Source organism: Atta cephalotes (assembly GCF_000143395.1).
Source record: "Atta cephalotes unplaced genomic scaffold scaffold00008, whole genome shotgun sequence".
NCBI lineage: Eukaryota > Metazoa > Arthropoda > Insecta > Hymenoptera > Formicidae > Atta > Atta cephalotes.
In genome coordinates, this window is record NW_012130072.1 from 7,242,535 (window position 1) to 7,260,025 (window position 17,491).

The 17,491-nt window shown below is 28.7% G+C and overlaps 1 protein-coding gene across 1 annotated transcript in view; it reads right to left on the reverse strand.

Moving 5' to 3' along the window:
- Positions 1 to 4,101: 4,101 nt before the first annotated feature.
- The window catches only part of LOC105627305, a 43,181-nt gene continuing 29,791 nt past the window's right edge, over positions 4,102 to 17,491 (reverse strand). The window contains exon 7 of the mRNA XM_012208592.1: positions 4,102 to 4,202. Coding sequence (XP_012063982.1) covers positions 4,102 to 4,202 — 101 coding nt within the window. The remainder of the gene's footprint in view (positions 4,203 to 17,491) is intronic.

Consider the following 17,491-nt stretch of genomic DNA (forward strand, 5'->3'; position numbering starts at 1 on the left):
AAGGTAAACATAAATCTTAGTTTCAATTTGTTTTAAAATTAATTGGTCTTTTTTTTACTTTTTTTCACTTTTCGTGGACTAGCAATCCCTTTTGAGGTCACCCTCTTTTATTTTGTAAACTGCTCACTTGTATGAAACTTAGCCTATAAAATAATTTAATAATTTAATAATTTAATAATTTTCGAATCTGAGATAAAAAACAAAATGATGGGTTTATAGCGGGCAGAATTAAAAAAAAAATGATTTAATTATTATAAAATTCGGTTTTAGAGAATCTTTAATTGCGAAGCATAACATCGAGTTTCCAATTTCGCTTTATTTGTATCTCATCAGTGCTATGCAAACAGTGAATATTGACTTGAATTGAGTTTCAAATTTTGATTACTGTGACACTATCTTCCTTCCACAGAGGTTATTACCCTTTTGAAATTTGATATTTTCAGGCTACATTCAAACCCGATACCAAAGCGATACCAAAGAAACTCTTAAAATCGAGTTTTACGATAATCAGATTATTCTTTTGAAATTTGAATTTTAGAATTCTAAAGCCAGAATCAAATTCAGCGCCCCCAAAAATCCTTAGAAAATATCTTCTAAGTTATGCTATTAGAAAGTTCCAATCCTCAAAGAGTTAACAAGAATCAAGACCTACTTTCGAGTTACTTTATTTAAATAAAAAGTTCTTAAAAGAATTCATATGCTTTGTTTATATGTATAATATATACAATAATATGTAGAATAATACAATAGAATAATACAATAATAATACAAATATATTTATAGATTAATCAATCCCTTAATCAGTAAAGTTTTCAATTCAAAATATAATTCATCTGTCTCTTTTAAATAAATTATTTAATGTATAATAATAATATAAAATAGTTGAAAAATGATATATTATGCGTAAAATTATTATTTCATTTTTCATATTTCTTTACGTATCAATTTTGATACAAAAAAAATCAGATCTAGTTATGTACATTAAATTAAATTAAATTATATTTAATGTGAAGGAAATAATGATAATTAACAAATAAAATAAAATTAATTTATTCTATTAATTTGTTTTATACGATTTTAATTTCTTTTTTTCCTTATCTTTATTTTTGTATGCAAAAGAGAGATACGTAATATAAAATATAATAATTAAGAAGAAAACAAATGCCTTTATTAATTTTACACAATTATTTTTAATAATATATTCTTAATATTTAGAAAGTTCTAAATTATTATAAAATAGATTAGCATGTTTAAATATTGATTATTTAAAATGAATTAACAAAAAATATGAAAATCAATAAAATTTATTTAATAAGAAATATTAAGGAATAAATAAACAACGTAATAAATTCATTCAAACAAAAATGTTTGAATGTAATATTTAGAATAGATATCAGCGTTTACTAAATTTTTTTAAATTTAATTTTGTAAAAAAATAGAGCAGAGCTTTATTGTATCATAAATATTTTAACTACAACACAAATTACAAATATCAATCTCATTTGAATTTATAATATTAAAATTGAAGTAGATTAGAGAACTGATATATTTAATTATTTCTTGACGCAATAAATTAAACTTGTTTGTATTTATACAATTATATTGAAATGAAATGGAAATGGAAATAATTGCGAGACACCTTACGAATAATATGACGAGTGTATACTTCAACATGGAATTTAATTTGGAAATTGTTTAACACAAGGCAGAATCATCAATAATAAATGTTAGCTTAAATTACGAATTTTTACATTAATATAATCTAGAGTTCTTTATGTAACAAAATAGATAAAAATTAGAATTACTCATTAAAATGTAAATTCGTGCGTGCAAATTTTATTCAAGTGGGTCATTATATCTGACCTGTTTATTTTAACATCTTGGTTAAAGTCTGCTTTTAAAACATTTCGCAATTACACAGAATACAGTTATACAGAAATACAAAGTTATGACGTATTTCAAAACAACTTTCCTAATCGGATTTACATAACTTTCGAAATAAAACAGCTTACATGTTTTCAACTGTTGTAATTATATGAAGCAAAACATATTTTTTATGATAAGATTTTGTAAAACATTTTTTTACTTGAAAATTTATCGAAAGTTGAAATACGATTATTTAAATTAGTAGAATGTTGGTCATTTTAACAATACCTTGTAAAAAACATTAACGGATTTTGATATATTCTAGTTAGTCAGCTTTTAATTAAATTAGCATTTTGTGTAATCAGACACATGAAAGAAAAAACTAATAAAATATTCGATTACTTAACTCAAATTTCCATTAATTACCGATAATCTCATTACGTAATTTCATTAATAAGTAATCAGACATATTCGTGTTCAAAATTGATATACAATAGAAAAAGTTATTTATTAATATCGTTGATCATTAATTGATAATTTTGTAATCAATCAGAAAACTTTAGAAGAATTGAAAAATCAATCATCAAATAGTAAATAAAATGCAATTGTACATTAGCTATAGAAGTAAATTTGATATAGATAGATATCACTATCTATAGCATAAGAAAGCAAGTGAATGCATTTAAATTTTATTAAATTATTTTTTCGTTTAATTTCATTTATAAAAATTAAATATACAATCAGAAAAATATTATAGTTAAATACTATATTGTATTGTTTATACGATTCATACCATTACATAATTTTGTAACTTTTATTATAATAAATTTTTATTATAACATTTCATGGAAAAGTGTGCGATCAAAACAAAATGTGCAAGTTTTATATATAATAAAAATTGCTTTAAAGTAATAGATATATATTTAATTTTTTATACAAACTTCAAAATTTTCAAAAGAAAAAAATGATCTCTTTCGTCTTTCAACTAAATCTTTTTGAAGTAGAATCTGTTTCTCAAGTTATTCAAAATAACATTCGGTTAGTTCGATATAGTATAAGGGTTTCGATATCGCTAGGAAGCTACGGTGTTCTTTCTGTTTTTCTTTTCTTCTTGCAGAGGGATGTATATTTCGCGTTAACCCAGAAACTCGCTTGGTATGGGCTTCTCTTATAAGTCGATGAGCTTCCTGAGAACTCATCTGAAACTCGGATTAGGCGGCTACACGAAAAAAATCAGGAGTGTGAGGATGAGGAAAAATAAAGCTTGTATCGTGGACGCAAAGAATATGTCCAGTATGCGAAAAAAGTAGCTACGAAACAAGAGTGATAAATTCGATTAGATCAAAGGAAATTGTAAACATCTAATGAAGATTTTCGAGGAAAGCGTTATTATTGATAATTACCTAAGGCATTTTTTGATATTAAAGCGTTAATAATTATGAAAATGTTCAATTCACAAAGGAATTTTACAACGACTGTAATAAATGCGGCATTGTAATTTTATAGTAAAAGCTAATCACGGCTGTATTTTCAATACAACATTGTATGCTATGCGTTATTTTCAAATGAATTTCGATGCCAATCTCGCCGCAGTGGATTATCGGGAACGATTATTTAACAATCTGTAGAGCCATTTTTAACATCTGAAGCTTATGAGATTGTTCACACTCTCACGAACTGATAATTTTAAATGGAAAAGTTAACTTTCCACATTTTTTATTCTTTAACTAATACTTAAATTTTATCTTTTCACGGTTAATGTTCAAACGTAAAAACGGAAAATAATACCTAATTCTTTCACAAATAATTATCAATATTTAAAAATACGTCAAATTCTTATATTGCAAATAGATTATAAATCTAATATCAACAAACTTAAACTAATATAAGTCAAATATTATGCACAACTGTATCTTACGTAAGTTTAATGAGCTATGAAATTTGAATTTTATCAAAATCAAAATAAATTATTGTCTTCGAAGTGATCAAAGAATCTGTTAAGTTCAAGGATTTTGACATTTGTTGTAGATATCGTAAATTACTTCTTTCATATATGATCATATATATTATAGAAACTATTACTTTATTATGATATAATATATAATTTGTTATTTTTTGTACACAATATATATATATATATATATACAGCTCGTTTATTTTTTTCAAAAAAGAAAGTGCTGCGGAAATTTGATAACTTTCTATATTTTATTAAAGTCTGTGCTTACCTTAATACTGTCATCTGGTGAAGACATAGCTCATCGTCAGGTGAACCAACCAAAGATTAAGGAATGCTCTTGAAACTCCGTTCCCGTCGTGCACAGCGGCTGGCAGTTCACCTGAAATTACATCGGGGTTATTACATCTTTCATCTTATTGTTCAATTTATCAAACGAGGTTAAACGAAGAAGTAATCCGCAGTGACATAATAATTGAAAAGCCAAGAAGAAAAATCAATTAAATTTAAACTTCTATGAAGCCTTGTCTTATTGACCAAGCAACCAAATATCGTTATACCTCTATCTATATAGAGAAATTAATGTAAAAAAAAATAAATTTATAGGAATAAATAAAGTTATAAGAATATAACAAAATAGTTTTTCATAAACTTTAAGTAGTAAGATTAAGTAGTAAGATTTCAATATTACTTGCATAGATTAAATAATCTTTGTATTATATGACATTTGCAATTTGATGCGATTTTAATTTTGAAGAATACAGCATTTGCTTTTATTACTGAAAAGTTTGTACTTCTAAGTTTAATTGGTTTTCCGTTTCAGCTTTCAGTGGCATGTTGCCACAATATGGACATTAACTATAGTAAAATCATTGAATGCTTCTCGAGTCAAATGGCTCGAAAATCGTGGTGTTAAATATTCGATTTCCGCAGAAAGTCCATACGACGAGCGTGCGCGCGCGTCTCTCGTCGACAAGAACACATTTGTCATTTCATTAATGGTTGTGTTCCGTCTATAGGTTTTCCGTCAGATGCAAGCCGCTGCGGGTTGACGTATTTTCGTGGCCTCTGTTTAATCGCTCTTCGACCGAGTTACGTTTCCCAGATAATGGCTGAGGCCTCCGGGCTTTTGAGAAATTAGGCGGCTCTTATTAATGGCTCTTACAACGCTTTACGCTTCGATATCCTATGTTCAGATATTTACGAATACATAGATATCTATATCTGTGATCAACAAGATAAAATTAAAATGTTTACGCATAAAATATTTCTATATTGATATTCCTCATATTTTGTCTCGGCTTTCTAAAAAATTAATAATATATTTTGGTAATATAATTATATTTTTAGTTAAATAATTTATTTAAAATTTGTAATTTTTTAAAATTTCAATCGACTAAAAAAGAATATACTGTTGTTCGTAAATTCGAAAATACTTACGATTTTGTTATATTTCATGAAAAATTAAAAAAAAGTTAATAAAATTTTTTTTAAAATGCGAATTGAGAAAATTAGAAAAGAATTTTTTTTCTCTTTTCTTTTTTCTATAAACTAGATCTTTAATTTTAACTTATTTATTAATTTATTTATTAATTTTTATTTTTATTTTTATATTTATTAATTTTTAAAATATTTTGTGACAAAAAAAAAAGAGCTTGAATTTTTACATAAGAAATTTGATATCATTGCAAAATATCATCATACCAATTTTTTAAAACACTGGAAAGTAAACTTATATGGCTCTATTTCTCTTTTTTAAAGTCTGTAAAAATTTTTCTATAACTTTTTTACCTTGAGCATTTCGTAAGATGCAAGAAAATCACAAGCATTCTCGAATTCATAAACGATAGTGTATGTATAAGTTATTTGAGTGATTCAAATATGAAAGAGTAAATATAAATTTTTTTGTGTAAACACAAATTAATATTGGTAGATGTAATTACATTGAATGACAGGAGATAGAAAATGTCTAATTAACTTTATATAGTTCTGAATTTGCGGCAGTTATTTCTGTAATTATTATTGTAATGATTCGAACAAATAATGCTGTGTGCAACGCATCGTTCATATGTTGATCAGGTTTCATGTATTGATCAAGTTTTTTATACGAACGAAAATGTTAAAATCATCAAAATTTTCTATATCTATTTAGATAATAAATAAAAGAGATTTAATTATAACGATAAAACTTATATATTTCATTAATCATATTCATAATCATGTTCCTCTTTTCGCCATAATATGTTTTGATATATGACGCAATTTCGAAATTAAAAATAAATATTTTATTAGAAGAATCCTCCTTGTTATAAGTATACTCCTTTCCATTTATTGCGTTAGATTCATGATAGAACCTAATTTAACGATATCGCAATGATAAATTACTTCTTTATTTTGACAGTAATATTTCGAGAACGCGGGTCGCTACTATTTCTTCTCTATCGTGTCGATATTATTCCAACGCCCTACTGAGCTTCCAATTAAAAAAAGTTTTCGCTTTAATCGGATAAAATATTTTTACAAGCTTTTCCGCAAAACAAAAACTTTTAATTTTTTCTCAGTTCCATAATATTTACGTATTTTCTCATTATTCACGTCATAGTTGTTTCATAACAATGGGTTGCTGCAATGTTATTGATTGGCTCATTAAAAAAGATAATATATTTAGAAATAATCTATTTATAAGTAAATGATCTCATGTCTGCAGAAGTGATATTCAGCTTTTCGCCAAACAAAAACTTCTTTTTTTCTCGCTTCTATGATATATAATATTTTCTCATTATCATAGTAATGGGATTGAATTTTCCCGCATCACAGCTGTTTTTATAACGATCTTAGCAAACACTTACAAGTAACATATTTGTTATAATTTCTCATTAAATAATATAATTATAACACGTGTCATATTACAGTTATATTTTTAAGTGGTAATTACACTAAAGGGCATTACTTACATGTAATTTTGTGTTTGTCAGGATGGAATGCGATGTTATTGATAAGCTCATTAGAAGAGATATTTATAAATAATTTGTTTTCATATAAAATGATCTTATGTCTCTAGATCTGATTTCTATTTGTTTATCTAGATTAATAAAGATAATATTTTTTTACTAGTTATTATTTAAAAAATAGGTCTGTATAATGCACTATAAGTCAAATAGATGTAAGCACAAATAAATCTTGGCCAAACGTTTGTTTCAATAATTTTCTTGAATATAAAAGTCAATAAATTTATCGAATTTGTATGTTCAAATCTTCTTTAATTCGAGATATTCGGAAAATTTTTACCAAAATACTTTATATTTTATTTTATTAAAAATATTAACAAATTTATTAGTTTGTTTGCAATTTTTTGTCTGCTTAGATCCACTGATCTAAATTGATAAAAAAAATTGATGTAGTATCTAATATATGTAGACAGATTAAATCTGAACTATTTTCATTGGCCTTAAAATTAAGCTATTAAATTGTTTGTTATTTTCATCCGATTAGATTTATGTATATAATTATGAGAAAATTGCAGAGATGTATTTTAGTCGAGGTAATCAAAGATATCATAGGAATAATACCGATGAATATTTTTCACTGCCAAGTTTCCTCAAGCATTATTCGCGACTATCGATCATACGAATCGTCCCGAGCATCCATCGGTGTAACGTCCTTCCGACCCGTGTCCTTCGTTTCTGCTTGTCGTCGGGATGCCCATCGATAGAAATCGCGATCCTGGCCGTGTTCCAGGATAGCCGTGGAATTTGTCAATTCGTCCCACTCGATCACCGCCCCCCGCCTACCGACTTACAGCTTCTTCACTTCTCTCTGCCCTTCCTTTTCGTTGTCTTGAGTATCACTGTCCCTTTGCCTACTTACTTGCTTCTTCGATTCTTTACCAAGTTTCAAGTCCTTTTCTCTTTCCTCTCTCCACAAATATCCCTTCAACTTCTTCACTATTTCTCCTTTTTCATCTTTTTATTTCCATCCTCTTTTTCTTTTTTAGTTTTTCCGTTTTCGTCTTTTCTTTTCATATCAATCTGTCGATCTCATTTCGCACATTTTCTAAGAATTTTTTTGTTTACTGATCGACACATCGCAGATCTTTCTTTCGGTTGGCGTGCAAAAAATCACAAAGATCCTAAGATTTCCTTTATCTATCTTAATCCCGGCATTCGTTCCAGGAGCTCACCGAGAGAGAACGCATTTTTCAATGAAATACCACAGGTACGCCAATGAAATGTCAGACTGTGCCGATGGCAGACGTCAGCCTTGTTGAGAATGTTCTTCGGGGATTTAATGATTACCAAGAAACTTCTTGATCATGCGTCTCTCTTTTCTTCCTACCTTATTTCACCAACAATTTTTTAATCTTTGAATATAGGGAAAAAGGTTTCGATGAACTATATTTTAATAAAACTAGTTTTTAATAAAAACCATCAAATTTAATTTTTTTAAGATAATATCAGGATAACGTATTTAAAAAAATGCTTCTTAGATATTTAATATTTCGATACTTCTACGTTAAGTACAATACATAAAAAAAATTAAGATGTAAATGAGTAAATTATTTGGTGGATTACATCATGAAAAGTATAAAACTACTTTAAAATCTTCAAAATAAAACAAAGAAAGAAAAAAATAAAAAATGAATTTTTTAAATAAAAAAGAATAGTTATGTTTCTAAATACTTATTCATCTAAATTGGCAGAGATGAATGTTTTTGATTATTTATTATCAATATAAAAAAATGACATTGTTAGAGAAATAAAAATCTAAAAGTAAAAAATTTAATAATTATTTTAATAATATATTTTTTCAATGAGTAAATGAAAATGTATTTAATAATATTTGTTTCAATATATCTCGATATATTACAGTACTACTTTCATTATAAGGACAAAATAAATAACTCCATATGATCAAAATATAAGTAGGTTTATGATAATTCGCACACATGACAAAACGCTACAATCGCTGGTTTATTCGCTGTTGTTGAGCTCTGTTCCTCATTGCTACTTCGATTCATGCCCGTTGGATACATTTCCTGTATGTGGCAGGGTGTCCACCAACCTCCGGCGGCGAAGGGGCAGAACTTCCTATTGGCCACTTCCTATCCTGCTAGTTCAGCGTTAGGAATTCCAATTCCCGGTGCTTGTCCCTCGGCTGACCACAAGCCAGGACCTTAAATTTAATCTTTCGATTTGAAATCAAAAGTCCTGTTTGTGAGAAACTAAGCACATTGTCCAATACAGAGTAGTCAAAGATATTCGAGACATTTTTTATTTTTATGTGTTTTTAAATAAATTTTATTAACGAATAACAGTGCCAAAACGCTTCTTACAACTAAAATATTAATTTAGATATATGTGCTCTGTTTATTGTATAAAACACTTTATACAATAGATGATCATATTATTTATTAACAATGAGTAAAAGAATATTATTATTATATATATATATATGTACATTCTTATAATAAATTTTTGATTAATTATATTACATAAACAAGGATTAAAAAGTCAAACTTAAATAATTGTTTTGTTGTCATAATTTCGTTTATAGCAGACCATTACGTTTTCTTTTAATCGTTTTGATATTTGCAATAAAAAATCCTAATTTCTTTTTTCTTGAAAAAAAATCTTTCTTGAAGTATAAATCTTAAGCATCTTGTTATGTGTTATTATATGTTTGAACAATTTTTTTTAATACATAATTTACGAAACAAAATAGTCGTCGCAATGATACATAGGCCCGTTTTCACAATATATGATTACCTAAAGATTAAAGGTTACTAACAGATTCATCAATAAAATTTATTCATGAATTTCTTAATTATTTTTAGTTTTTAGGTAACCATATATTGTGAAATCGGGCTAGTGTGCTTAACTTGTGGTATATTTGGTAGAGATAACAGAAAAAAATTGTAAATGATGTTATAAAAAAAATTCCGAAATCAGTAGGGGAAATTCTATGATTTATGCTTTAATATAGATATGTATATCTCACAGCTTTTTCGCGATATTATTATAAATCCAGAAATATCCAACTGTGATTTATTCATTCTCTTTATTATTTAGTATTGTTAAATGATTTTTTAGAAGAAAAAAATAACTTAAAATGTATGGATATATATTTATCTTATTTAACACACAATTAAAAAGTTATTAATATTTATAAATGCCAATTTAACAACGAAACTTTTTATGTTCGTAACAAAATCTAAGGATCACAGGTGCGCAAAAGTTTTGAGATAGTTTTTTTGAATATGTAGAAGTTTTTTGTATATGTAATACTAATAAAGTTAAGAAAACGATGATCATGGGGTTTAAATCAAAGGTCATAAGTTGGAGCGACCTTTCGATATATGGGTTATATTTTCCAAATATATTGGGTCGACCTTACACGGTACTACGATCACGTACTAGAATTTAGTATCGTTTACTTTCTACGACTTTGTGGTAGAAATCTGAAGTCGCCGACAGAAGGATCGAATTGCCGCACGAGAGCCACGTTTCAGAAAGGAAACATCGTCCTCTATTACTTTACTTTGCCTCGAGCTTGGATTATTCTTAGCCTTTGGTGACTTTGACGATTCGCTTTGGCATGAATGGCAAAAAATACATCAGTAAATAAAAAGTACATCTTTAAATATTTTTTACTCTCGTTTGGATACTTTAAGAAAAAACTTGAAGTTTTGCATTCAGATTTTCTATGCTCTTTTTTTTAATAATTCAAAATTATTTTTTTTAATATATAAAATATGCAAATATTTTCTAATAAACATTAATGGCTAGAACTATTTAATTATTCTTTACACATAAACCCTCACAAAGAAAACAAAATTAACTTTATAATAAATTTAGAAACTTTGTAATTAACTATTCACTAATAATTGTGTCTTAGACTTTGATAATTGTCCGTTATTATTGTCAAATATCAGAAAATATTTTATCATTTTTAATTAATAATTAATGCAATTTTTTTTAAATTAGTCATATTTTACTTCAATAACAATTTTCAAAAATGTGTCCATATTATTACTTTTTATATAACAATCCATTGAAAAAAATATGTAATGAAAAAACCAATAATATGAAGAGTGCAGTTCGTATCTCTTCCAAAATTAGATTAAAATCAATTAATCAAGATGACGTTTTATCGTGGTTATGAAATTAAAGTCGCGGTAGAGACACCAGAATGGAACGAAGGCTCCACGTAATTGGCTTAAGGACATTCGGTTTGGAAATTCAGGCCCCGAGAGCGTATCTTAATGACCCAAACATTGCGCGGTTCTGAGTTGATTAGCGACGAAGGCATTCGGGGCCGGGTGGCATTTTAATTGGTCCCGCCTAACCCTTCGCCCTCGTATTCGTCTCAAGCTCGCTACCCAAGCCAGACCAGACACGAAAGAGAAATTACCGGATTATGTCACTGAGCCGCAAGGCACGGCTGTATCTTACCGCGGAACGATTTCTCATGTGAAGCTACGTCTCTAGAAATGTTCGAGAGAATATCGTGTGTCTTTAACAGATCGTGAAATAAAATTCCCTCGAGCACAGACCTCTAATCAAAGATTCAGTCTTTACTTGTAGTACAATAAATACTTACTTCAATAAAAACCTCTTCCATTGATTGACTTAAAAAATTACATGGTATATATAGTGAATTTCTCTCTTTAATTACATTTAAATACATATTTGTTCAGATATATGTATGTGAAAAGTTGATTGTAATTTCATAATTTTTAAAAATATAATATTTAAATCTCTCTTTGTTGTGAAATACATTGTGGAATGTAACACAATATAATTTTCATTATAAATCTTATAATTAATCGTGATAATTAATAAATATGCAATTTATTTCGCATTTGTTTCTTCAGAGAATAGAAAAATTTATAGTTCATTAAAAGAAGAGTTTCAATATAAACATATAGCGAATATATATCGAACATATATCGAAATTTACAAATAAAATTTCATTAATCACTTTTAGTACATTATATCAAATAGATGAAGTTAGTGAAAACTAATCTCATTTATTTGTACGTATTGACTTTAGTTAGTAAATTATGTATAGACACGCACATATAAACATAATTTATTCAATTCGTTATATATTATATAAATTGCCTAACTCTTGATTCAGTAAAATAAATTACACTTTAACAATTGGCTAAAGGCAAGATCATTAAAACATGGTTTAGTTACAAGCTTTAAAAAATTGTATTTCAATTAGTTAAATTAATATAATATTAAAATAATTTTATAAAATAAAGTTAAGTCTCACAAAGATATTAATTTATTATAATTCTAATTGAATTTCTGGATTATTTATTATACATTTCATACTTTATCCAATTTTATTTTTGCATTATTTTTATTATATGCAAAAAGCAGCCTTTTTTAAAACAATTCAGTAGAAAATTCTAACATTGTGTATAATGATAATTTCATATTCATACTTAGTGCGCTTATTACATTAATTATAACTATAATAATATGTAAATAACAAGATTATTAAGAAATAATCTCGTTTCTTACATACTATTATAATTTTTATTTAAAAAATTATATAATATTATATATAAATCTGACATCCTTTCTAATTTTTTCTATAAATTTCTATTAACATTATTTTGCTATCAAAAGTGATAATATCTTTTCTATCTCAAAAAATCATTATTACATGATAAGTCCAGTATACAAATCAAAGCTCGTACAAGACTTATTAACAAAAAATATACAACTTATGATTATACTCACTGAATGCGTTCTTTCCTTCTCCACAAACTTAATATGCAAATAAAAGATCATTTTCAAAAGACTTCAATTGACATTATAACATATCATATAAATATATCATATAAACATTTCAAATAAAATATTTAATAATAAGTGTTTTTTTCTCGTAACTCATTTTTTAATTTATTAATGCTTGAAATATACATTGATTTTATAGCCTCAATTCAGAATTTAATTCATTAATATCTTAGTTACGCGCCAAATCGTTCGAATACGTTAATGACAATGTGAATCGGCAGACTTAATTCGATCAATAACTAGAGTATGGAATCCCTGCGGCTGACATTATTTCTAATACGTCACAATACCATTAATCTCGTACTTTAGTCAATGTGAATTGCCTCGAGCAAGATGACCGCTTTAGAATTTCATTTTCACGTAATACGCTACAATAAATATTAGCTTGTATATGAAGCTATTTCCATATACAAGAAGTTCTTTAAACAAGTAAAATCTGCAGATTTTATTCTCAAATTTACAATCTTATTTTTATTTATTATTTAAAAAGCATTGAAAATAAAAATAAATAAAAACGTGTTGCTGAATTGTATTAATAAGAAATAATATTGTAACTCAAGTTGTTATACTATTATTTAATTATTTGAACAAATGCAGCACGCAGTTAGCAGGTAGTTAATAATAAAAATTTCATAATCTAAATAAAATAATCTAAATAAAATAAGTTAAATTTTGGAAAAAAGAACATGTGGAATGTTTTATTTTTTAAAAGAAATTATATAGCACTTTATTGTAACTAATATATTTTTTAATAATAATAATAATAATAGATTTTAATAATAATAGATTATTTTATATACATATGCGCATTAAATCTTTCCCATTTCATAAACTTCTTTTTAATCAATTGGTCCCCATTCAATTCAGTTCCAAAATTTTTTTACACCCTTATAACACTATAGGAAAAAAACTTATGAAAAATTCAGATTTCTCTCTGAATACGTATAATCTCGGTATTGAACGGACTAAAATCTATCCGTGCGAATAGTTCATGGCAAAAGCCCAACGTCAGAGGCGCGAAATCGCGTCGTGACGCTATCGCAGTCACCTTCCGTGCCGCAAAGTCGTCCGTCTTGCGCGAGTGCCTTGTTATGCTCGTCCGAGGTTAACGCTGTTCTTATCCGCGCACGTGAGCCTCGGGTCAGGAAGCATTAGACGCGCTTTAGCAGATGTGAACCCGTCGCAGTCGCTCGGAATAAAGCTTGTAAATGGACGAAAAAAGTGGTCGCACGATAACGCGCGCTCCTTTTCCGAGGCATTCACTGCCCCTTCGGCCATCCCACCGTCAACCCTTCTCCACGATTCGCTCCATTTCCATGTCGCCGTCACATTAGACTGCTGGCATTTCTATTTCCATGAAACGTGCATCCGGGTCGTCGTCATCATAGTCACCGTCATTGTCGTTTATATGAAGCCTCTAATAGCGAGCGACGACACGTTGAATAAAGATTGCGCCTATATGTAGTAAACGACGTTGTTTAATCTTACGGTATTGCGCTTTCGTCATTCACATGGCTGTCAGACCATCGGTGAAAGAAACTACACTATTGGTAGTAACGTCAGAATATATACGTTCGTATCTTTTGTGATCCATTCGATGTATTGATAGAAAATGAAATATAAATTCGATGTTCCACAAGTCGTGAGAATCTTCTGCTGAGGTGATGTGAATAAAAATCGAAAAACTAAGTTTCTATACATTTCTTATACTTCATAAGTTTTTTTTTCTAAGTTAACTCAAAGTTTACATTTTATTCATATAAAACTTGGTATCTTTATTTTAAATATTACAATTAAAGAAATACGAATATTACACAATAAGCATGAAATAATAACAAATTATCAAGTGAAAAGATAACTTGCTTTCAATTTTCTTCATTTAATAATTAAAATCGTTTCGAGAGATTAATTCCAACGAAATATTAACGGTATTCACGAAATTGAAACGACCATTGCGACAGCAATGAGTGCACTGGCGAGGAATGAAGTGACGGCTGGGGAAGATCAAAGATCCTTTTTCGAGATTATAACAGATGCACGAAAGATTAAGATTTTCTTGTACTGAGTTTACTTGTGTATTTGTAAAGAAGTGGCTTCCGAACGAAGGCGAGCTGTTGAAAGCAGCGCATATTATGTCCGCGAGGAGGTGGAGATAAACGCGCTGCTTTCGTTATTTCTTCTTATCTCTCATTCTCTTATCGGCGTCTGTTTATCTCGAGAATACAAATCTTCCTGCGAGAAAACATCGTCCTTCCTTGCGTTCTTTTTTCTCGCCGTCTTGGCAAACGCGCGAGTTTCGTTATGGATCATCGAGAAAGAAGCACAATGCACATTGTGCATTGTCAGAGTATCAAAAGATTTGTGCCACCGTCAGCTATATCAAAATGGACGTAGCGGACTCGGGACTGTTCTCGCTTAACGTTTCTAAAAGTACATTGATTTTGTCAGCCAAATATGAAACCGTTTCCCCTGTTTCTTACAGAAAGATACGTGATCTGATTTCTCAGAACGATTTTAATATTACGTTGAATTTTCAGTAGGATTCAAGTCGTTTTGCATCTTGCTAAAAACTCGAGGATGATTATATCTTTTTCTGAAGTGCAGTTTCTCGTATTCTTCATTCCTTCGTTTCATTTTCTTGTACTTCACATCATATGTTCTCTGATAATTTTTTTTATTACCAAAGCGATTACTTTTTCTTTATTTTAATAAAAGAAATGTCGTAAATTTATTTGTATTGCGTGCATCGTGCTTCAATTTTTGGCAACTATACGTATTAATAATTTTACAGATTCTATCTTTTATTTTCAATAAGATATAAGAAGTTATATAATTTTTTAATAATTTTAACGTAAACATATTTGTATATGACTAAAAAAGCATATGTTCTATAAGTTATTTATTCTTTTCTAATTCTTTTTAATATTTTTCTCAATAAGATTTTTTCATATATCACATGACATGAACAGAGACACATTTTGAAACTAACTAATATTTCTAAGTTCTATTTCAATTAAAAGCATTCTTTATTGGAAATATCATAAAAATTATATATTATGTATTATATTTTTTATAAAATAGCTTTTATTGTAAATATTATTATTGTAAATATTTATCGTGTATTACGTTTAATCAATACTACAAGATCTGCTGTTTGTTTCCTCTGCTCCTGTTTTTCTTGGCGATCACTAAAAGCTTTAGGGATCAACGCCCTTCTATCTTTTATCGTAAAACAAGTTATAAGAAGAAATTCTTCTTTTATATAAGATATATTTCTGAAATGCTATTACTCTGGATTTTGTCTCCACTGAAAGCTTTAGAAGATTATCACTCTTTTATTTCGAAATGAAACTTCGACAAGAATTCAATTATATGTGCATTTATCCTACGAAATCACATTTCACAAAAAAATTTTATCACACAGAATTTTTTTATATGATCAAGATCTTGTAAAACAGAACTCCTTTAAATTCCGTAATGACAATAAAATATAACTGTATCTCTTTCGCACATCCTCACGATAGGCTCATTCAAGCGACAATATGTCTAATAGATAAGTAAAGTTTAATTATTTTAACGGTAAAGTAAAGTTATACTCTTCATCTTTTCTGTACATCGCTGTACGATTAGATATTCTAGAATTGGTGCAATCGAGTGAGATCTGAACGTCGCGTGAGAGTTACGCTCAAGTAGTTGAATGGATAATGTCATGAAGAAACACGGCCTCCTCTCCTTCGAGTTTCTCGCCGAGTTTTCGGTACATCTGCTAAGCGCATTACAGGATAAAGAGGAGTTTCTCATCTTACTACTGATGTTCGTCGAGCGTACGCTTTACAAGGGATTTCTTCGCCCTTACGCCTCAATCGTATTACATATTACACACCACTTCCTTATAATTAATAACCTATTTTATGACACATCGCCGTAAGTCCGAACGCAAACGGTTTTTCTTGTTCTTTAAGATTTTTATCAAGCTTTCAAAAGAGTAAAATTGTTTTTATCATTAATATTGCTTCAACTTTCTTCAACGAGTATTTTATTTCCGATAATTCACGCGATAATAAATTTGATGAATTGAAAAGTTCAGAAATATTACTTATGAAATAATTAATAAAAATCTTTTTACGACAGTTTTCATTTCAGAATATCTGACGCGTTTATTATTCACATCGCGAAGACTGAGAAAAGCTTTTCGCGAAGTACCCTTTCGTTGATAAATCAGACATTTTCCGAAAAGCGCGACAAAGTACAAAGTACTCGGGACATCCATTTCGTCGAATTCGTCGGATGGTAGAGAGCCGTGGAAAAGGTGTTTTCTGGCACATTCCCGAGCGGGCGTCGTGTGATAAAACGCACAATATTTCCCTATCACGTAAATGCGGCCGACTGGAATAAATTAAGCGTCCTCGCAAATTTTCGGAAATGCCGGCGGAGGGTCATGTGAAATAATGAAGAGCTACAGCAACATTAACATTCTATATTGCCAGAAAGAGAAAGGCGGCTGTCGTAACCGCACTGCGCGTGGTTAGCGCGTGCTGTATCCGGAAATAGCAGAGAGCGAAAAACGTGCTCGTGCAGCTCAACCGTGAATAATCACCGTGCAAATCCCTCACGATTTATACCTTGTTTCGTATTCCCGCCGTCCTTTGCGCGACAAGTAGGTCCATTCAAGTTTGATAAGTAACTACCAGACTTGTTATGATAACTTGCTCTACTTTCGTTGGAACGGCAAAAAGCAGTGGCAATGTACATAAAGTTCACATATAAATGCCTAGTAAAAAAAGAATTAACAATAAGAAAAAAATTGTTCATTTCTATCGAATGCTTCAGGCAAATGAGAGAAATGATAAAAATAATA